Source organism: Pagrus major, chromosome 8 (genome assembly GCF_040436345.1).
Source record: "Pagrus major chromosome 8, Pma_NU_1.0".
Classification (NCBI taxonomy): domain Eukaryota; kingdom Metazoa; phylum Chordata; class Actinopteri; order Spariformes; family Sparidae; genus Pagrus; species Pagrus major.
The window spans coordinates 27,091,877-27,115,802 of record NC_133222.1 but is presented as its reverse complement, the minus strand read 5'-3'; the positions used below and the strand labels follow the sequence as shown (position 1 = coordinate 27,115,802).

General features: G+C 40.3%; 1 protein-coding gene across 1 annotated transcript; it reads right to left on the bottom strand.

Annotated features, from left to right (window-relative positions):
- Positions 1-263: 263 nt before the first annotated feature.
- On the bottom strand, positions 264-23,582 carry parvaa (parvin, alpha a). Its single transcript, XM_073471499.1, has 13 exons — positions 23,355-23,582; positions 19,036-19,125; positions 16,713-16,783; positions 15,980-16,082; positions 15,586-15,726; positions 12,509-12,624; positions 12,244-12,302; positions 9,987-10,006; positions 9,820-9,881; positions 7,317-7,385; positions 6,735-6,836; positions 2,156-2,228; positions 264-951 (listed from the first exon to the last, which is right to left on the bottom strand). The coding sequence occupies exons 1-13, from the start codon at positions 23,488-23,490 to the stop codon at positions 875-877; spliced, it is 1,119 nt and encodes a 372-aa protein (XP_073327600.1). The 5' UTR covers positions 23,491-23,582; the 3' UTR covers positions 264-874.
- Between the last annotated feature and the right edge of the window lie 344 nt (positions 23,583-23,926).

The window sequence follows — 23,926 nt, the reverse complement described above, 5'->3', positions numbered from 1 at the left end:
GAATGAAATGCATTAAAACATAAATAGATGAATTATAGTGAACGTGCTGGCAGCTTGAACCTCTGACAGTTACTGTGTTTGTTGTTTGAGGAGGTGAAACTGCCTTGAAAGTAGAACACAACATACATTTAATTCAGTCTATATTTCGTTAGTTTTGCACAAAGGGGTGAAATTTAAAGTGTATAACAAATATGATGTTTATCCTGTATTATAATATGTTGAAAATAAGATATGTGCAACAATATAAAACACAAGAAGGCGAGTGGCTGCCGAGTAAAGCCTTTATATGACTTACAGTGTGAATACAATAGAGCTTTGGTCAAATAATTCAATGTTCCTCCACACATGCAATTGAAATCTGTCGCATTAAGACATCAGGGGAGCACATGCATCCCAGTATTAAGTGTTGGGAGCTGACAGTCTTCACATGTTTAAATAAAGGCACTTAAGAATGACGAACATGAGCAGACAACGGAAAATGTACTTGCTAGAGAAGTAAGAACAAGTGTATCAAAAATGTACAATAAATACAGTTAAACTTTTTCTTTTCTGAATTAAAAGATACAAGTGTTGTTTGTTACAGAATGTCCTCTATGACTCAACTAAACATTAATATTGGCCACCGTATTTAGTTCATAGATGTCTGTAGGAGTGTATAGCAAGGCCAAATTTACATTAAAAAAACAAAAAAAAAAACAAGCTTTTTGTGGCACACAAGCCAAAGATCTCTGCAGAAAGACGAAATACTCATCTGTGTGTGGTACAAGATTGGATGCATGCATTCAGTTAAAAACAGATTTTAACAAGTAGGAGGAAAAACATATTGTTAAGCTTTAGCATGTGGTCCATGGTATTAAGTGTTCCCTCTTGGTGCTCAGTCTACGTTCCGGTACCTGGTGAAGAGGTTGTAGAGGACGCGCAGTGTCGATTTAAGGTCACAGTTGACTATGTCTGAAAAAGTGAGAGAGACAAAAGAGTTATAGACGCATATAAGACACATCCAGCGAGAGTTTAGATCTCGTCTGTAGAATAAAGTTCACCAAAAATGAGACTTTACTATGGGTGCCACCTCTCTACAGCGTAATGGCTCATATCCAGCAGGCAAATCTTCCCTTTAGCAAACAAGGTTCAGCAGATGACTGCGAGATGCTTTGGTTGTTAACATATGATCACCATGAACCATATTGGACCTACGTAATGAGTAATGTTCAATAATCAATCAAGAGCATCTTCATGTTAAATATACATGAACAATCTGCCTCAGTTAATTCAAAAAAGGTTTTTGAAATTATTTTCTTCTTTTTTTTTTAAACATCACATTAATTGCCTTTTTTTGCCACTGGAGGCAGTGGCACAGGCTGTAAACACAACATTGAGAGACAACTCAGATTCCAAAAACATGAAATATATTGTTTTTTCTACTGTTATATGTCAAAAAGAATTAGCAGATTATCACATTTACAGTGCCCCAACTTTATTTGAATGAGTGGTGTATCATCTTTCAAAGATGTTGCGGCAAACACGCTAGCTGCAACAACGCAACGCAAAGTACGGGGGTTATCAGACTATCACCTCCTGAGGTGGTATTAGGAGACAGGACGGGCTAAGGCTAGCTGGTTAGCGAGCTAGCTTCAGTAGACATCTCTGCAACACAGTACATAGCTGTCAACACTGCTGTTTCTTCACACTGATGATAATGTTAAACTTAAAGTTGCACTATGTAGTTTTGGGGATGAAATTTTAATTAGAAGAGAAAGATCTTCATTGACTGATTTCTATCAGTACCCAAACAAACTATATAAACAAACTCTCTTTGTTTTCATGACTGAATAAACAAAGTGACCTTTAAGGACAACACACTTTCATACTGTTTTACTTTGTTTCTATGTGGCGGACCCTGCCACCTTTCTAGCTTCAAACTGTGTTCTGGGACCTTATTTTCCTCTGAGAACAGCTTGTTTATTCAGTGATGTAAAAAATAAATATTTCTGAATTTGTATTATTACAAGTTTGAATTTCTTTTCCAAAACTACATAGTGACACTTTAAATTCTGGCCATCTTACCTTAAATAAACATTTAGGTATATATCAGATCACACATTGTATCAGAGAGAGACAATAATCAAGAAACCTCCCGTTAAAATGTGTGTCTTACCCTCTGGTCGGGGCTTTGGTCTCTCTAGACCTCCATCCTGCATCAGTTCAAAGGAGAAGGACACGTTGTGGACCTGCAAAAAGAGAGTGACGAAGCCGTTAGGACACAACAAAGCACTACTGTTCAATACTGTGTGTACATGCGTACACAGACACACACACCCAACCTGAAGTTTACACATAGGCAGAGGTTGGCAAGTACAAATCATGCAACTCCAGACAGCTCCCCGCTGATAAGGGAACATAGACACTGGTTGCCTAAATCCCACAATACACTCTGGGTCGATTCAATCGTGCTACCACAGCTTCCTGTGTCGGCAAACACAACACGGCTCTGTTCTGTAAGACCATAAGCCTTCAGCAGCTGCACAAACACTTCCTCATTTATCAATAGATACATGTCAGCAGTGTCACTCAAAAACCTCCTCACTCCAATAAAGTGATACCGTCATTGATTTTCCATGTCATTACCAGTGTGCGAGTAGAAACTTGTACGATGTAGAAAAAGAAGGAATAGAACTTATCAAAGAGCAGTCATTACATTACTATATTTTGTGCAGCTGGAATAGGGACAAACACACATGCTGGAGATAGCAGTTATAAGGTTTTTCCAGGAAACTGACAATTATGGTGGGCATGATGAATGAAGCCAAAATGCAGGGCTGACGTTTATTTAGAACATGGACGCCGAATCTTTTTCAGGTGGACCATTTAAAGATGGAATTATTTTGATTTGCAATCCTACTGCATTTAGACGAGCAGACACAGTCCTGCTCAGGAGACCAGCGAAGACGTAAAGCCACTCTGACGTGAGAATATGAAAATAAACCAGTGACGGAGAAACCACTCCCAGAGAAGAGATGGAAAGACTTGAGAGATGTTTCTTATTCTCTGCCCATTGTATCTGTGTGTTCGTGTGTGTTCGCCCTGTAGTTGTGTACTAGAGGCTTTGCCCAACAAGGACTTATTGTGTGAAGAGTGGTGTGACCTTATCCATCGAATACAGTGCTAAAGAGAGGAAGAGAATGAATCTTAAGTGGAGATCTACTGAGCAGAAGCAGTGCTTTTCTTGATGCATCGTGCTACTTTTCACAGCCCACCCTTGGTGTATCATCGATAGGCCTCTAGGCCCTCACACACATGCACACACACATACACACACAGTAACAGAGCTCAGCCCCTAAGCCACTCCAGTGTTTCCCTGTGCAAAAGGAGATTACAGATGCTGTGGGGCTGGTGCCTGTTCTTCCGGGCCAGGAGATTGTGTGTATGTGCATGTGTCTATGTGTGTGTGTGTGAGTGTGTGTGTGTGCAGTTGTGTACATTGTAGCACTGATGCCCATTCTGCTTCGCAGCTTGGCAGGGGCTGCTGGCCAAGACCCAGACAAAAGGGTACTGTGGTGTCTCTGCAGATTGCCTGTTCAGAATACCGTAGTACTACAGAGGCCAATGGAGAGGAGAGATGGCTCCGCTCTGAATGGGCTCTGGGGAAAACGGATGGCATTTATCAAGCTATTGAGAGGAGAGTCCTGGCTCTGAACGTGCATGACGCTCCTCAGAAATGGAGAAATGGAGTATTGATTTAAGAGTGTTTCTTAAACTATAAGTCAGGACCAAAGATGGGTCACAGCCCTGTTTTCCAGGAGAAAAGATTTGATCCATCAATACTTTGGAGGTTAAAACTAACCTCCACCATAATGAACTACTCATCTAAAGTACAGCAGAAAATTGTTTCGATTGTACATGTTGCAGAATTCTTGCTAGTGGTGTGCCATACCATTAATTTCCTTTCTGATCCAATACCAAGTAATATCCAGGCTGGAATCCCAGATACCGATACTTTGTACAAATGCTTCATAAAACAGCATTACGTACTTTTAGGAATGTGGGAAACACCCGCTGCCAGCGCCAAAGGACTCTGTGAGCTGTCTCACTCTGACAGCACCTCTCTACTCCTCTTCTTTAGACTGCCGCTGCATAACCTCATCACAATCTGTATTGTGATTATATCTCAGATGTTTGCGCAGAAGGTTTGTAGCGTTGCCACAGTTCCTCACAGTTCTTGCACACACATCACATACAGCATTGTTGCTGTACTGATGGAGCTCCACACATGTTTGCATATGACTATGACAGGCAGAGGGAGAAGTAGTTCCCATCAACCGGGCATTGTTAAGATTAAATCTTGGTCTCTACTGTGTCGCTTGATGTTAAATACACATTTACCCCAAATTACTCAGTATAGATAATCACTCTTTCAATATGAGAATCGATCCTAGAACCTAACATTTGGGATCAGAAGTTTTGATATTTCTCTATCAATCCTCACATCACTTATTCTTACTTCTTGCTTTCTTTTTTTATTTGTAGTGAATAAATTATATAAAACTTCACTAATCAGCAATGAAGTAAAAGATAGACAGTGCAGACTATTAGCATTCAGATACCTGTCATAGTTGCGTTCTTAATTAAGTAAGTAAAAAGTAAAAAAGTAACCTGAAACTGCACGTTCAGGCCTACTATAAAATATTTTGGTGATAAGGTATTTGGAACATAGTGACAATATGAATGGACAGTGTAGTATTAGATTATACAGCCATGGTCAAAAGTTTACATACACTTTTAAAGAGCACAGTCTTCAGTTCTAATGATTTCTACAGCTCTACAGGTTTCTGTGATGGAATGAGTGGAACACAAACTACTTTGTCACAAAAACATTCATGAAGTTTGCTCCAAATATCAGTATCACAAACTGAATGACCAATTTTGGTGATGAAAGAAAGTAGTTTGAATCAAATTTGCTTCGTAGCATGGCCTCTTTACTTTGTCTGAGTGATTCTGATTGATAACAGCTGGTGACTTTTCTGGGCCCATTTTAATAGGGCTTGTTTGATACACCCACTAGACTCAGCCACAAACACTACAATGGGAAAGTCTAAGGAGCTCAGCATTGATCTGAAAGAGCACATTATTGATTTGAACAAGTCAGGAAAGTCACTATGAGCCATTTCAAAGCAGTTACAGGTCCCAAGATCAACTGTACAAACAACTGTTTGTAAGTATATAGTGCATGGCACAGTTGTGTCACTGCCACAATCAGGAAGAAAACACAAACTATCACCTGCTGCTGAGAGAAAACTGGTCAGGATGATCAAGAGTCAACCAAAAACCACCAAAAAGCAAGTCTGCAATGAATTAGAAGGTGCTGGAAGACAGGTGTCAGTGTCCACAGTCAAGTGTGATTTACATCAACATGAGCTGAGAGGCTGCTGTGAAAGAAAGAAGCCCTTGATCCAGACGCAACAACTTAAAGCTCAACTGAAGTTTGCTGCTGATCACATGGATGAAGAAAAAACTTTTTGGAGGAAAACTCTGTGGTCAGATGAAACAAAAATTTAGTTGTTTGACCACAATGAGCAGCAATATGATTGGAGGAGAGAAGGTGAGACCTTTAACCCCAACAGCACCACACCTACTGTTAAGCATGGTGCTGGTAGTATTATGCTGTGGGGCTGTTCTGCTGCTCTAAAGAAAGTTAATGGAATAATGAAGAAGGAGGATTATCTCCAAATTCTTTAGGAAAACCTGAAACATGGGACAATGATCCCAAAAACACATCAAAAGTGGTAAAGAAATGGCTAAATCGGGCTAGAATTGAGGTTTTGGAATAGTCTTCCCAACGTCCTGACTTGAACCCCGTCAAGAGTCTGTGGACTGTGCTGAAGAAACAAGTCCGAGCCAGGAAGCTAACATATTTAGTTGAACTTCACTGATTCTGTCAAGATGAGTAGTTAGAAATTCAGCCAGAAGCTTGTGGGTGACTATCAAAAGGACCTAATTCAGGTGAAAATGGTCAGGAGACATTTAACCAACTGTTAGAATTACTGTATGTAAATTTTGGTTGGTTTATTATTGAAGCAAACTTCATGAATGTTTTTGTGACAAAGTAGTTTGTGTTCCTCTCATTCCATCACAGAAACCTGAGAGCTGTAGAAATCACTGGAGCTGAAGACTGCCATGATAAACATGTTCTTTATAAGTGTATGTAAACTTTTGACCTCGACTGTAAGTACTGAAGTGAAAACTTTCTGTGGACAATTTGTTATTTTTTTCCATAATGAAACAAGGTTGCTTATATTATACATTGTAGTGTTGGAATGTCTAACTTGGATACAATGACTCGAAATATATTGATACTCAAGTGTTGTGATGTACTCAGTGTTTGATAATTTAATTCTGACCAAAGTCTGAAGAGTGAGAGGAGGTGGGCCGATGTGGGCAGTGCAGCGGTATGTGCGTCAACTCCCTGTTGGACAGAGGAGAGAGTGCAGCTGGTACCAGTGTATTGTTAGTGTGGAAAATGTGTATTGAAACGGTTTTAAATATTCAGAATTGATATGTATCAATACTACATATTTCTGACAACACTAATCCATTGTAATAAATTCAAGACTGCAACTGTTGTGATGGTGCAAGATACAAACGTATCAAAACCTTTCAAGCTTACAGCCAGTGACTGAGTATTCCTGTAAACACAAAACCACTCACTGATGGATAAAGAAAAAGAAAGCACACTTTACCTTTTGGTCAAAATTCTCTGGTGTGAGGAAAAAATTGTAGAGTGGCACAAAGTATCCCTCCAACAGCCCCATCAGCAAGACCAGATAAACACCGTCTGCAAACTGAGACAGCAGAACAGTCAGGTTATGAACACCAGTCAGACTTACTGAATACTGGTATTCTGATTCACAAACAGTTTTAGAAATAAGTGACATTATCTCTGGTAGGAGATGACTGACAGAAAATATATACTGTATGTTATGGAGGGCATGTTCATGACCTATTAGAATGAAATCTGTCTGAAAATATCTGCAAGATAGTCACTTCACCTTACTCACATTTTTTGTGAGTAAGGTGAAGTGCCCCTTTAAAAGGTCGACAAAAACAGAATGCCACTGTAAAAACAGCAACTAGTCATGTTAAAAGGTGCACTATGTAGTTTTGGTTTTAAACTACTACTACTATGTAGTTTTGATTACAAAAGGATGTTTGAACATTTGAAAATGTCTGTGTGTGTGTGTGTGTGTGTGTGTGTGTGTGTGTGTGTGTGTGTGTGTGTGTGTGTGTGTGTGTGTGTGTGTGTGTGTAGGTGTGTGACGTACCTGTGTGTCCAATTCAGACACCTCTAGGTTGAGCTTGTTCAGGTGTTTGTTCACAAAGGTGATCAACGTCTGAGAAAACACAAAGGAAAAGTCTGTTTCAAAAGCTGGCAACATCTGAAACAAGACAGGAAATGATCTGCAAACACAGATCTACAAACAGGTTTTAGACAAATAGCATCTTTCAGCTATGTCCATTTTTCATGATTTGTAAAATAGAAATTTTGAGCACACTCTATTCACTGACAAACATCATTAAATGGGATTGAAAGTGCCAGTCAAAAGCACTGGGTGAACCTTGAGTGATTTTCTCTTTTTTCTAGTCCAAGTTCAAGAATGAACTTTCACACTCAAGAGTTTATGTTAGTGTAAATGCATAATGTTTTACTAGATTTAAAGGTCGGCTACTTGGCTGCTAACAAGGGCAAAAAATACTCTTCTCACGCTCAAACGCAGCGATGCTTCCCTTAACAACAATTACATTAAGTCCCAGGCTTGTTCTTGGGCATGCTGTCAGAAAGCATGTTTAATAAACTCTGTCTGTAACCCTGAACTCCGAGTTGATGAACGCTGAGATGGAAAAATCACAGCTGATCAGAGTTTGTTCAATAAACTCCAGATTGTGGAACTGCTTTAGCAACCTGCCAGCTGTCATGTGAGTCACCGTGATATATAAAAAAAACTTGAAGGACATGCAGAATTTGTAATCTGAGCTGAGGTGATTTAATGCTGTGTAATATTTGAATATAAAGGCAAAAAATGCTATTCATAGATATGACTGATGGTGCATCAAAGTGATAACTTTATAAAGTCCTTTTCTACCGTAGAGTAAGAAAGTAATATTCAGCCAGACCTTTGATTCTGACAAACAGTTAACCTCTGATAATTAATGCGCCTTGACACAAGCTTTGATACGGACTGATTGAAAAGGAAAGTAAAAGTGTGTCTGGCTCTGTAAGACGAAGAAGACAGTAGATTCAAGGTTTGTCTAAGAAAACCTGCCAGCAGAAGCAGTTATCACCCAAACTGACCCACAGTTTAAAGCAGCTACACGGAGCTTTCAGTTTTTGTCAATTATGGCAGAGCCTGTAGACAAAAGCAGCATGAGCACCACCAGCTTGTGTCTTAAGATCTAAATCTAGCGTGTGCATTTGTTTTGAAAGCGAGTAAAAGAAAGATTGCTTCTTTCACATTTTTAATACTATCTTCTACGGGTGCACGATATGGATTTTTTTCTGCCAATACCGATAACCAATAATCACCTACTTCTCACAGCCGATACGATACGATAACTGATAATACTTTCACATTTTTGAATTTTAAAAATAAGTTCATGACCTGTAGTTTATGCACCCCTGAGGGTAAAAAGGCTAAGATGTAGCGGGCGAAGACGGATGATTTATTACTGAATAAGATTTATTGTGTTCAGACTTTTTTCCTCTAGTACGAACACTTATGAAACACATACTGCAAGTTACAACTGTGTTGTTTTCATCTGAACTTGAATAACAACACCCACTCCAGCGGCGACGTGTGGCTCTTGTCTACATTGCGTGGCTCTACACAGGTGCAGCAGCTGTGTGTTTATTGGCGGCTGGCAAACCAACTTTAAAAAGGTGCATACCGCCACATACTGTGTGTCAAAGCTGCACTTGTTAAGTCAACTAAAGCAACTGGCTTTGTATTATTGGTTCTATTTATCGGCTATGATTTCATTATCTGCCAATAACTGATAACCAATTACTACTTTCTTTCAGACAGCTGTTTGCAGAATACATAGCCACGAGCTGCTGTATCTATCTCTGGCTATGTGAGATTAACAATTTTAATATAATGTTGAAACAAAGTAAACTTTGTTTTAGTGGTGTTCCCTACCACCACACTAAAGAGCAGCTTCTTTCCTCAGGCTAGGTGCCTCTTCAATTCATCCTCAATAGCCTGCGACACAGGAATCCAACCCAGTGACAGGTATTAAAAATAACTATTATAAATACATAGAAATCTTCTCGCTGATAGCTTGCTAGTTGTTTTGTTTGCTTATGTAGGTCATATGAAGCCATCAGTATTGAATTGAGAGGTGCCTCATTAGGTAAGGGATAATGTCCAAACGAGGTGTCCATTATCAGGAATTAATAAACTACTTGGGGGCCAGAGCAAATAAATTATTCTGATTATATCATGGTCACTTGCCAGAGAAAATAAAGTTCTGATGACTCATTTTTTTTTATTTTCCTGTGTTTTGTGATCAAAATATCATTTTTTCCACAAGCCATAATTCACTTCATTTTAAATTTAATTTGTTTCTGACCTCGAGGTGTATGCAGCCAGCGGATGCCAATGTCACTCATTTTTACATACAGGCTACTGCCCATTCATTTAGAATGGTGAAAAGACAGTTTCACCGGAGAAGCTTTAGTAATTGACACACTGCAGCCAGTCATACCTTCAGGACCATGGACGAGTGGAAGACTAGATTTGCATGTATTGAGATGTTATTTGCCTTTACCTTTTTGACAACATTCAGTTTATCTGGAGCGTGGTCAAACAGGGTGTCGAAAGCGTCTCGCTCTGTGAAGAAAAATGTTAAATGAATCATGAATCAAAAAAAGGAAAAACGATGCTTGAACATTTGTGAAGAAAATGTTATCTACTTGCTTCTTTAAGAGAACATACCGTGTCTGCCAGAGAAAGCCCTGAGAGAGAGAGAGAGAACATTGCAACATTGTTGTTAAAACTTTCATGCCAATAAAGCGAATTTGAATTGAATTTGAATTGAATTGAATTGAATTGAATTGAATTGAATTGAGAGAGAGAGAGAGAGAGAGAGAGAGAGAGAGAGAGAGAGAGAGAGACAAAATATGTCAACGACACAAATCACAGGTGGCTTATTGACAATTTCACAGTTGAATATTCATAGAAAACAAGACAAAATGAGAGATGAGTGCTTCCAGTTCAATCACAGAGGAATGTAGAGAATGGAGGGATTATGTTACAGGAATGACAATACAATAATGTAGCTTGGGTATTATAATTTGATTAACAGTAAACACAGGTACACCTCGGGTATTTAAATAACCTGGGTATCATCACTGGGACGTTCACAATGACTACATACTATAGCACAATGCAATCACCTAAACAGCACAACAACACTGTTGGGTATTGATACAATGAATGAAGACGTGCCTCTGTGTACATGCAGCTTTTCTATGGGAATGGAGGGCCTTCTCTTGTCTATTATTACAATGTTAGCACTTTGGAGGATGTTGCAGTTGGAAAGGGTCAGGTGGTTTTGGAGGGTAGGGAGCGCTGCAGTGTGAGTGTCCCCGAGGAACAGATATCACATTGGGCAGGCCAGCAAGAAATGGCAGGCACACAACCACACGCGCGCACACACACACACACACACACACACACACACAGACACACACACACACACACACACACACACACACACACACACACACACACACACACAGGCACTCTCACACATGTTCATGGTGTAATCTGTGATGGCAAAGGCAGGCAGTTCTGGGCAATGGTCCTGGTGGTGTGGTAATAACCGTATTTCCACTGTGACCATGTGAGTGTTAGTGAGCCTGAGTGTGTGTGTGTGCGCACAAATGTGTGTGTGTGTTATTAACAGTGTATCCACCTACCATGACAAAATGTGTGTGCTTGTGTGTGTTGGCCTGCTGTTATCTCCCTTGTTGCTGCCGTCAGACTGCAGGACAGCCTCACAGGGAGAATAAAAGGTTGTGTGTGCGAGTGTGTTTGTGTGTGAGTGTGTGTGTGTGAATTGTCTAATACCTCAGCTAAGGGTGCCATCACATATCTTGTTGAAATACAATAGTTGTTTATTCACCATTGCACAACATCTAAAGTGCAGTGGGCTGCACAGCTCTGTTTGCAAAGAAAGAAGAAATTCAAGGTTTTTGATTTCAAGTCTCATCACAGCTGTGAATTCTTCTGACAGGCTGTGTTTAAGGCTCAGTATCAAAACTCAATACCTTTGCGGCCCCATCGTAATGCGTCTGCTGCATCAGATATCAAAAACTGTCAAGCCCCAAAAGGAGGCGGATCATTTCTGATTTAAATTGTAACTGTCTTGTTTTCTAGGCTGTAAAGAATTGCTGCAGCAGAACCACAGAGATCATATCATTTATTCCACACATTTTTCTGCCTCATCAAAACAATTCATGTATTATTTAGACCTGGATACGATGCCGCCACTCTGCCTTGCCTCCAATTTTGCCCAGTGGTCACTCGCAATGTTGCAGTGAAACTTCTGACAGGACATCTCAAACCGCAAAAGTCAACCTTTCCTCGAGCCAAGAAATGTGATTGAAAAAATGTGTGCTAAAAAAACCTGGCTAGAAGAGGATTTGAGACTTGTTGTAATGGAACACAGTCAACTCAGGTATGACTTCATTCCCAAATACAATTTCCAACTATTTCAATACAACTCCACACCACAAGATTTTTTTATTCATTTTTAAACTTGTACTCTTCAGCTCCAACTGACACTGCTTCAAATAACATCAGATTTCATACAGCTCCCTCTGGAGCCACAGAAGGTGATGTGTATAACTGGTAAAGTTGCCCTTTAAATGCTGAAGTGTAGGCAAACAATTTTGTTTTGGTGCTTCAGTTAGCACGACAGAAAAAAAGAAAATACACTCTAGAAGAAACTATTATAGATTAGACTAACTCTAATAGTTACAAAGTAAATAAATCTACAAAAAAAAAAATATACTCAAACGTTCCATAAAACAGCAATAATTCTTATAGTTGGTGTAGAAACTATTTTCGTATCTATTTGCAGCCGTGTTCTATTTTGTACCAGCACTAATGTCTGTCGAGACTGCATCTTAATGCCACACATGCACTGCGGGGTGTAAAAATGAGTCTAAAAGCAGAGCGTACTTACTCTGTGTTGCCAGTGATTTCCTCCTGAATTTGTCGGGACTGAAGGATGCCCTCTCTTTTCTGAAATAAATAAATGGAGGATGGTATGTACGAATTCTATTGAATATGACTGAAAAAAGTGTGAAAAGCCAATGATGAATTGACAGCAGCTGAGAGAGGTGTTATGAAACAGACATTCTCAACAAAGGTGATGACTTTTATGTAAGTAAGTAGACACAGACTGTAAATTTATACTAGAAAGCCTTCAAACACAAAGTTACACCCACCTGGACAACCACTACTTGAATAGAAACATGGTCCGGCAATCTGATTGGTGCCCTGAAGTGTTGCGACAGCGCCACAAGCAGGTGTAGGATGGCAACTATACTCTTAGCATGAACAGCTAACAAAAGGAGCAGAAGAAAAACAAAATAACAGAAAAACAGTTATGGAACAAATTATATAAATGTTGCAAGTAGGTGACATACTGTACATTTGACATACAACCCTGATCAGAAAAAGGTTGGGAGTAAAAGTCGTGTAAAATGTAAATAAAAACAGCAAATTGCAAACAAACCGTGTTTACCAACGAAGGTTTCACATGTCCATGTAGTAATATGTGGTGAACCTCGCCCTACTCTTGCTTCATTTTATTTCTTTTATCTTTTATTTATCTTTTGCAGTGTCCCAACTAGTTTGTAATCAGGGTTTTAAATTAACATGCAATTCATTTTGGTACAATCAACATTATTGTGTTCTTTACTCACATTTGAAGTCACCAAGCATCTATACATCCGTTCCATGTCTGTATGTATATCAAGCTGATATACAGTATTTGTATTTAGCGTCACTGATTTAGCAAAAAATCTAAACTTAAGTCATCTTACATTTCTTATAATAAATGACAAAGATGTCGACATCTTCACTTAATGGGTAAACACACAAGGTACATACTGCTGCTTCTTCACATTTTCATAATCTTTGTATTTTTTAATTAAGTGTCTACATAAGTACTCTGCTATAGGGGTTCTTTTTGGGCCGCCAAATCACAAGCCACATATTTTCTATTATTTTCATCCTTTCAGAAATTTAGATTTGAAGGTCACATATCGTCAATGGTAAACACAAACACAAGATGCCAAAAGCTGCCTTGAAGTGATGTCAACAAAAAAACAAATCTAATGTCTCCATCTGCAGCATGAAATCAACCTTAAGGACTGTGTTCAGTCAGACACTGCGAAATGTTTTTAGTCATCCGAACAAATAGGATTTACCTTTGGATACACAACACAATCAGAATCAATTAAATGTTTTAAGTTAACCTGGCAAAGACATTGCAGAGAGCAAGCTAAAAGCCTTCAGAAAACCAATTTGATCCTCACTGCATAATAGGATCCACATAAGTTATTTTAAAGCTACAGAACGGGGGATGAAAGTAAGGGCAAACAAAAGCGAATTGATTAAAGGAGAGCTCTCCAAATAAAAGGAGTGCAAAATCAATTACATTCCATGTTATTCACTCTGCTCTTTAGCATTTATGAAGACAGCTCGTACAAACAGCTTTCAAGGCCAAACTTCTACAAGAGGTGCATTTAAACATGATATTATTTGGTTTGAAATAATTCTCTAGTGCACTAGTTTCACAAATTCTATTGTGTTCCTTATCTCAAAGCTTTTCTCTTTGTCTCTGTCATGTCGTGTTTCTGCCTTACTCATACACTAATCTGCTCTTCAGCCATGCCTCCCATTCCACGTTCTCCTCCCTGTATCTCTTACATCTCATATACAGTACATATGTTTGGGCTAATGACATAAGTAAAAGGCAGTGTGCTGCAAGCCTGATAGTAATTCTCATTATTCCTGTGTCACACTAAAGAGTGCCATCAAAGGAGACATGGACAGCTTTATTGACCTACGTGGCTACATTCACTGCTGTCCTCAATCTGAAAGCTTCCAGCTCAATGAGGAGCATATTAATCCAATGGAAAGACAAGTACATTTTGACATAAATCCTTTAAGTGGCGTTCTGAAACAACCTGGCATATAGCGAGTACTCTCCATTTATGAGGAGACCAATGAATGTTATGATACGAGACTGATTCTTTATTCTTCAATGAGATATTAGAGATGGATGTCATTAAAACCTTTTATTATGAATGTTATTCTGTCTGAAAATTATTATTATTATCTCAACTATTAACAAAGCAAACTTTGCTGCAGCTAAGTCCAGGAGGAGACTCATGTTTATAATGCAGGGTGTCTCTGTATATACTTCTTATAGCATAATAGCAGGTCACACGGTACCAGTAAGCAGTTCCATTGATACAGCATGCACAATAGCAGTTACACGTGTGCTTGACGTGTTAAAATATCTCTCAAAAAGGCTTACAGGAGTGCCATAAAAGTCTGAGCATGTTAATTCTTTTGTATTTTGCTCTCAGGAACATGCAATAGATGGTATCTGACAACCTATTCAATAATCTTCTTTTAAACAAATATGTTTGCAAGAGTAAAACAGCCTACTGCTTTTCTCAGCAGTCTTTCAAAAGGACTGGGTGCCAGGTGGTTGTTTTATTTTGATTTCATCTAATTTAAAATTGCGCATAAATCAGTTGTATAGCAGCGGATTGTTTCATTGACTTTAGAGCCCAAACAACATATCGACCAATGAAAATGAAATTTTGCAAGAAAATGGGATGTATTTCTATTAATTTAATCTAATTTATTTTAATTTATAATGTATTTATTTCAAAGGTCCTATTTGTACGAAATTTGATTTTTGAGGCTCACTCCGAACTCGTCAAAAACTGACGCTCTGGGGTGGTCCTACAATCCCAAAGTGTCAAAAATCAACTTTTCTTACAAATAGGACCTTTCATTGATAAATTATACATTTAATTATTAAATTCTCAGTTAAGTTTACCATATTGGTGCATTTGTGTTATTTTACACAAAAAAAGTGTAGAACTGTAATATATCCTGCCTGTTGTGTTTGTAACCTCACTTGAGAGATCATTGGAAAAAAAATAAAGAAAAATGCGTTTATCAGCTGATATATTGATATCAGAATTTTTTCCCCCGTAATATCGACGTTGGTCCCAAAAATCGAGTATTGATCATGCTCTAACTGACTTCCATACATATTTACTTAAAATGCACAATCCAATTCACCTCACTGTACTATGCAACCTGTATTGTACTCTCAAAGCCATTCAACCTTTCAGCAGATAGAAAGTCCACAGTGACAGGTGACAGTACACTGCAACAGTACTGGACCAAAGCTGAACGCTCACTGGTTTATCGCTGCAGAAAACAGTACAAGTAGAAAGTTAACTAATAAACACAACAATGACTTTAGACTTACAGTCGACATTCCAGCGAATGTTCCTGGTGGAGAGTTTGAGCGAGTCATTGATGCGTTCCAAAACAGTCTGCAGCTTCTGTTTCTGGGCGATCTCTGACTGAGTCACCTCTGCTACATTCAGTTTCTCACCTTCCAGCTTTTCTGAAGCACAAGACACAGGCACAGACACTGAGCTTTATATTAATGAACATGTATACATTTTTCCAATCAGTACTGAAACCTTTAATTCAGCATGGATTTAATGTCAACACAGTTAATGCAAAGGCATTATTTTTCCCACTCACTTCTTTGTAAAACTATGATACAATATGAGCACAAAACACCAAGTTCAGTCTCCTGTCTCAGTGGCCTACATGTGCAGTGTCAACTCCACATTTAGGGTTCAACTCCTTACCGAATAGTTTCTGCAGGACCTGTCCATCATACAGATCTTCAGCCAGATCCTTTACAATGATCCTCTCCCCCACCAGAACATCATTTATCCAGTCGATCAACACCTTCATGGGCAAAGTTAAAGATTAATATTATATATATATTGAGAGTTATGTAATGATGTTATTTATGAGTTGCTTATGAAGAAATTAATTGCTGTTTCTTGCAAATGCACTCAGGCCCGGTCCAGCCACATGTCTGAGATCTTCTATTTTCAAGTCATTTCACAGATTTTCAATGGGATGTGAGTCTGAGTTTTAGCTCGGTCATTTAAGGACTTTGGAACTTTTTTGAGTTAGTCCAGTGTTGATTGGGAGAAACGCTGAGGAAAACTGTCCTGCTGAGACATAAATCGTTGCCCCAATCTGAGGCCTTTGGTAGCCTAACAAAAGAATTTGCCTGTTTGACTCCAGTGATTGCTCACCAGTCCTCACATGTGTGCCTGCTCTGCAGCACCATGCTGCCACCACAAGTTTTAAAGGTGGGGATGGTCTTACATGAGTGATGAGCTGCCCCTGATTACTCAGATGACCTAAATGGGATCGCTGACCCATACCTTCACACTTTTAGCACTATTTTAGCTTTTTATTTATACTTATTTCTTTTGTTGCAAGTTATCAAGAGATGGGGCACTATACCACACTGAATTACTGTATATCCAAGATAAATGGTAGATGAAATCATTTAAACTTTACCTTCATTAGCTCCTGTAGTTTGCGGTCATTCTTGGAGTTAGGGTCCACCATGGTGCGCACTTCATTCTCCTCTAATGGATGAGCAGAAACATGATAAAAGGTTGAGGACAGCTCGACTTAATCCGGGTGACTTTCGCAGGTTAGAGTTAGACAAGTTCAAATAATATTCACCAAAGATACTGGTATATATTGAACTCTGGAATCTTTATCCAACTAATATTACCCAACCTTCAAGGATCCAATAATAAACAACAAAAGATAGAAATTAAGCTAGTTACGAAGTTCAGTTTCTTAAATCTGTCCAGAGTAAACCCTCTATCCAAGCAAATCAATAAAGGATCTCGAAAAAATATAATAAACCCAACATTTCTGACACTGTCTTGACTCATCTCTTTTACTAGTCAGTTGATTGTCTTCGTGCACACAGGATAAGAGTCTGGAAGTGCAGCTGCAGGCAACTGGGAAGCTTGCTAGGTTGTCTTTGACGCCTGGCAGACTGGGAAAATCTCCGAGCCTACTTTTGATGTTGATAATCAAAATTGAAAGCTTAGATAAGCTTATCTTAGATAAACTATACAGTCCTAAAACACTTTGTATTTCTCAAGTAATGAAGTCACATTCAGGTGCATAATGAGCCTATTAAATACCAAAAAGGGGTAACAAGCTCAATACCTTTAATCTGTGTATTTTCAACACAGTGAGCTACTTAAACATACTTATAGTATACTGACAGGAGCAGGTAAGGTTGTAACAGTAAGCACATTGTCATTGTCATGCTCCATCTGTACTAAGGTTGGGCCAAATGATGATGCCATCGTCAGTGGCAGCTGTGTTTGTATTCTGCAGGCAGCTGTCATTGCTTTCTTTAAATTGTGGCTATTTTATGTTATTGCCCTACTGTTTACCGTCCTTTGCTTAGCTTTCTCAATAAAGCTAGCTGGTTAACTATGTTTCGAGCTTCAGAGGCTGAACACAACTAACATTAAGTTACGGACATGTAGTGCATAGACAAAGATGCTTTTAAACATGTATGTCAGATGGTTGCCTGGCTCAGGGATGTGACAGTGAATCTGACTGCTCCCTTCACTGGTTCAAGGTTGCTGTCAGAGTAACAGCGGGAAGTGATGAGCTGGTGAGGATACTCCTTCCTCGCTTGGGCAAGTCGAGTTTTCTGCTATTGCAGTGGTTCTCACCCTTTTTGAGTCGCAACCCCCGAGAAAAATCAGGTTGGTGTTCACAACCACCCTTTGTAGTTTTAATGGTTAAATTCTGTCCAGCATCAGTCTGTGTCTTGGCACATGTGCAAATCAGAAATGAGCGCTCCCACAGAAAGCTTTAGCAGTGTGTTGGTTTGTCAACTGCTGGCTAAAAGGTGGTTGTCAGATTAGCTGAGCTAATATAGTGGTACAGCAGACACCATACTGTCACAAGCCAGAGCTGGACGAGCCTCCCAACTCCTCTCCTGTTTGAGCACATTATGGTCTCAGCATGCCAACTGCACCTGTCCACAACCATTGTTGAGTACACAATTCTCTACTGTACTGTAATGCTGTGCTCTTACACAACAGTTGTGGTGATGTGAACAAATCTGCAGCAAGCACTGATAGCTAACATATACACCAATCAGGCATAACATTATGACCACCTGCTTAATATTGTGAAGGTTCCCCTTGTGCAGCCAAAACAGCTCTGACCTGTCAAGACATGGACTTAAGACCTCTGAGGGTGTCCTGTGGTGTCAGGCAACAGGGTGTTTTATAGTGGATCCTCTGGGTCCTGTATGTTGGGGGGTGGGGCCTCCATGAATCAGACCTGCTCCAGCACGTCTTACAGATGCTCGATCAGATTGGGATCTGGGGAATTTGGAGGCCCGGTCAACAACTTGGGCCCTTTATTGTGTTCCTCGAGCTGTTCCTGAGCAGTGTTTGCGGTGTGTCAGGGCACATTGTCCTGCTGGGGGGCCACTGCCATCGGGTAGTGTTGTTGTGATGAGGGGGTGTACTTGGTCCACAACAGTGTTTGGATGGGTGGTGCGTGTCAAGTGGCATTCACATGAATGCCAGCACCCAAGGTTTCCCAGCAGAACATCACATTGTGATGAGATGATCAATGTTATTCACGTCACCTGTCAGTGGTTTTAATGTTGTGGCTGATCGGTGTATGTATGTTATGTAAAACATATGATCGCCATTAATTAAATTACTCTTTGGGCTTAGGTCATCAAGACACATAAAGACATGTACAAAACATTTGCCTTGAAGCAAACACCTTTAGAAAATGTGTCTGAATGTGTGTAACAGGAACTGTGAGTGAAGTGGTTTACCTAGCATGGTGTCCTCAGGGTCCAGCTCATAGTGGGAGGGGCTGAGAGGAAGGTTGATGGCATTTATCCCCTCTTCCTGAAGCTCAGACACTACGAGAAAGAGATACAAACATTTTATCAGACTGAGATAAGAAAAACAATGTAGATATCAGGGACGTTCTGAGGACCCTCCCTGAATTTTTGTCTTTTCTTTTCCTGTCATGTCTTCTCTGTTTTATAATAAATGAACTAACACTGGCACTATTCTAGATTTTTCTTATTGTTAAAAATTCCAATGACAAGATCAGAAGTGACACTGCATTAGCCCATCTCTGAATATTTTGCTGACAATCAAAAAGAAAAATGTCACAAATATATATTTATTTTCCTTTAAAAACACCAGCTGATTTACTACACCATCAGGTTTGCTAGAGCAAACAGTGTATTTTCTGGGAACTACTTTCATCTTCAGAGTAATAAACATTTGGTTGTCTACTAAGAATTCACTGTGGCAGGATAGTGAATGTGGGATCGATTCAAAATAAAATAATAGTCAGTGCCTGTTTATCGCAATTAGGGCTGCAACTTACAATTTTTTTTTTTTGATCAATCAGGTAATCATAGTTTGTAAAAGCCCATCATCTCCCACAGCCCAAAATGATGCCTTCAAATTACTTGTTCGTCTCATCCAGCAGTCTAAGGTCCAAAGATATTCAATGCACAGTTATAAAAAACAGAAAAGCACGATTTGAGAAGCTGAAACCAGTGAATGTTTTGTATTTTTTGCTTGATGAAAGACCTCAATGATTGATTATTTAAATGGGCTGTAATAAAAGTGAAAACACAAGTAAAGCAACCGAAGTTGACAAAGTTCAGTCTCCAACCTCAAGCTAAACCTCAAGCCAAATTATCTGGAACAAGGCTGTTTGACATGTCCACCTTTGAAGCCACTTAAAATGCCAATCAATTAGAAAACTGCCACATGAAGAGCAGATTGGCTGAGACAAAGACAGAACACCTCAGTGAGTAATAATCACTTGCAGTGTTGAGCAGTAGTTTGGACGGCTCCCTAAATGTTCCCTTGTTTCCACAAACTACTATTAGCAGACCCTCCGTTGAGATTCATTTGACGTCAGACAAACACAGACCGGTGCTGCTTCCTGCTTCTCAGCGAGCTTTAAAGAAGCCCAGCATGCCATTCTTCTCAGTGTGTCAGATACCTGAGGAGGCTTGATCACTGCTCATCTGTGTGTGCTGAACGCATGGAGTGAACATCCTGTGCATCTCTCTGCCTTCACTGGAACAATATCCTCTTAATCAACACCATCCACAAGTGCTCACACAGCGGTGTGAGAATATTCCTACAGAGTGGTACATGCTTCGTTCTTTTCTTTCTGGAAATTACCACCAGCTCACCCGGCATTACCAGCACTGCTCCAGTCTACAAGATAGAGTAGTTTCACTCACGTACAACCGTCTTTACTTTCTTTCCCCAACTGCATGACACATAAAACTGAGCAAAATGTGTATTGTTTGTATAGCTGAATATGTCCCTGGGGACTAGTTACACAAAATTAAAAAGTATCAAGAAGGTATACAAAGATCAATAAGAACAGTGGGTACAGTCGATATGAAAATGGCCTTAGTTTCCAGTGACAGTGACGCCACAGTAGATACAAATGCCATACAGGAAAGTGAAACTTTCAGCCTAATGCACAATATTGAATTTCTGCTGCTAGGGGTGTCTCAATCAAAACAAAGTAAAAGACGTTTGTCAAGTTTTGTGTTGGGTTTCATGAGTTCAAAAAGGAATTTGATCTTGAAAAACCTATCCATTCAGATACTTATAAGTCAGGGAATATTGTGTGCAGAATATAAAAAAAGGTCTGTCCTATGAGGGGTCCACAGTGAATGTTGGACTGGCTGGAGCAAATAAACAGACAGATTCAAGACTCATCTTCAAACTCTTACAGGGTTTACAAATCCATAAAGACTACACTGTAGTTAGACTTCACTGTAGTTCTTTAGAGGTCAAACAGAGGTTATAAGAATCACAGCTCACATTAAAAAATAATCAACTTAATAGTTAAACAGCAGTGTTGCATATTACTTAGGCACATGAATACCAGTCATTCCCATAGCTGCTGGCCATGTGAAAACAAAAATATTTCAGGAGAATATATGTTTAGCCCACAGATGGCACAGGACTGCTACATATTGTTTCATGGATTGATAACAGAAGAAAAAATAAACAGATATAAGTGTTGAACAGTGGAGCGCTGTTTGAGTAGAAACTGATATAAAACTTTCACAGCTACTGTAAGTGGCTGGCAATGTAATCTACAGACTCATTTGGGGGTAAAGCTGCTATACAGAAAAACACCATACCAATTAGCACAATCTGATGTCACTGTGATTATCACTTGTGCTATTTAAGGATGAGCAATTTGAAGCCTAGGTTGCGTGTTATTAGAGGAAGTATAGCGGGTAGATAATTAAGGAGAGATGACCATGGTACTACTCCACTACTGTGCTTCCATACCACCATATCAAGCAAGTCTGCAACAGTCCCAGTGTTAAAAGCCACCTCTGTGAACACACTGTATATGATGAGTGCAGATCTGATTTGTTGTCAGTATAAGCAGAGGCGTCCTCAGTGTCCCCACTGCACATCCCTCCTCCCCACTGGGCCGGTGTCATAAAAGCGACGATACGTGTGAGGATGAGGATGACAATGAAAAGCGACGTCAACGTATGGATCAGTCAGAAACATGCTTTCTGTGTGATGCCTTAATGTAAGGAAATAATTCATGCTGATGCCGTGTCCTACCTGGAGGGCATAGCGCTCCACAGCCCATATCTGTCTGTCTCCGTCCCCCAAACTCAAGCATCCTTTCCTGGCCAGCAGGACCAGTGGTCTCCCCTGCAGCTCATCCTCCACAGGCTGAGCTCACGCACCTCTGATATAACACCTCACCTGGACATTAATTCTATATCTGCTCTTATTTCATGTAGGAATATAATTATATATTACCTCTCCTGTATTTTCTGTCTGCACTATATCCACAATGCACACAGTTGGCGTCCGTCTCCATGCAATAGGCTCAGCCCTCGATAATGCTTTTAAACCGCCTGACCTTCTATTTTTATATCATCTCATCCCCATCCTATAGCTGACTTTCTCATCCTTTACTCCCTTGTCCTTTTTTCCTTTTCCATCCTGGCGGTTCTCCCATTCAAGCCGGTTGCCCCTCTCTCCCCGGCGCACGCGGCCACTGCTATAAACGTCACAAGGACTTAAATTTAATCAATGATCAACACAACAGCGACCAGCCAGCATTTTCCATCAAATCATGGAGCACACTGCACCCGATGTATACGTTTGTGTGTGTGTGTGTGTGTGTGTGTGTGTGTGTGTGTGTGTGTGTGCTCACAGAATGAGCAGCATGAATTTAATGTGATTGCATGCATGTCTTGTAGACACAGGCAACATAAAATGGGGGCTCAGCTGTGCAACAGCATCCTGGATGACACAAAGTAATCATCCAATTGAAAGAGACCTTTCTCACTGGATGATAAAACCTGGCCTTTAACAATGAATGTCAAGCTCTGTGTATTTCCACAGCGACCCTGCGCGGCTACAAACTGCGCCGGGCATTTAAAAAAGAGTTTTTTGGAGCATTCTTATTTACAGCACTTTCCTGGTAGTTAAAGGCCAACACAGCAAGGTTTATAACTATCATGAATGACGGTGAGGATAACCGACAGTGAATCCCTGTGAACTCCAGAGCTGCTGTCCCTTATCTGACCCTGACCTCTGACCGTGCACCCTTTTCCCCATGAGGAGCACCATTGCTCCCTGTGTTCCCACAGTGTCTGAGGAGGAGGAGGAGGAGGAGGAAGAGGAGGGTGGTGCTGGTGGAGCCTCCTGCCTCAGTCTGTGACGGGCCTGTGTTTACTCGTGCCTCATTCCTCAGTCATTACAGTAGTAGCGGACTCAATACCTTACATGGATACAGACAGCCCGCGGCCATGAAAACACACACAAGCAGGCACACGTTGTAGTTTACGGTGTTTCTCTGTGATAACTCCATGTTCAAAGTTAAATTAAAAGTCTACATCAGCGTTAAACGTGTTAGCTTACTGAATTTTAGGTGCGTAGTAGTGTTGAGTTTGTGGGCATTTTTTTTCCTGCACCGAGAGGCTACTGCTATCACTTAGTTATGATGTAAATATCGTTAAAACTCAATCATTTCATATTCACTGTTAAAAACGATAAAGTCCAACGAGTCGACAGCTGTTCGGCTGGTTTTTCGCTCGTTGTTTCGCGAGCTGTTTACCTTCTTTCGCCTTTTTCCTTCTCGCCAAAGTTCCACCAAGTTTTCCCAGGAAAGAGTCATCTTTCTTTCTGGAGGACGGAGATTTGGGCGTCGGGGACTTCGGAGAGGACGGGGACTTCTGAGGCGAAGAGGCCATGGTTTGATCCGGGACAGTTGTCACCAAACTGTCCGAGTGGACGTGGAAATGAAACTTGCTTGGGAAGTGAAGTGTGAAAAAAAAAAAAAAAAATCACCGTCCACTCCCTAAAGCGGAAACGGAATTCCAGACATTTTCTCCCGAAGTTGGCTGCAGTGAGTGGCCCCTCCTCTGTGGAGGAGGACCGGGAGCGGGCGGGAGGCTGCTGACCGCGGGAACTGAGAGCTCGACGGTGGTCGGGCTCATGAGGCGCAGCTGCCGGCTGAGGGGTGCCAGGACCGGAGGGGCCCCAAGAAGTGGAAGTGAGGATATAACCTTCACCACCAGAGACCGGGCTGAGCAAGGCTGCTGGACGGCTGAACGTCGCCATAACGAGAGGGAGCGCTATTGTTATTGTTTCTGTGTGGTACATTCATTTATTCCTCTTTGCTAGCTT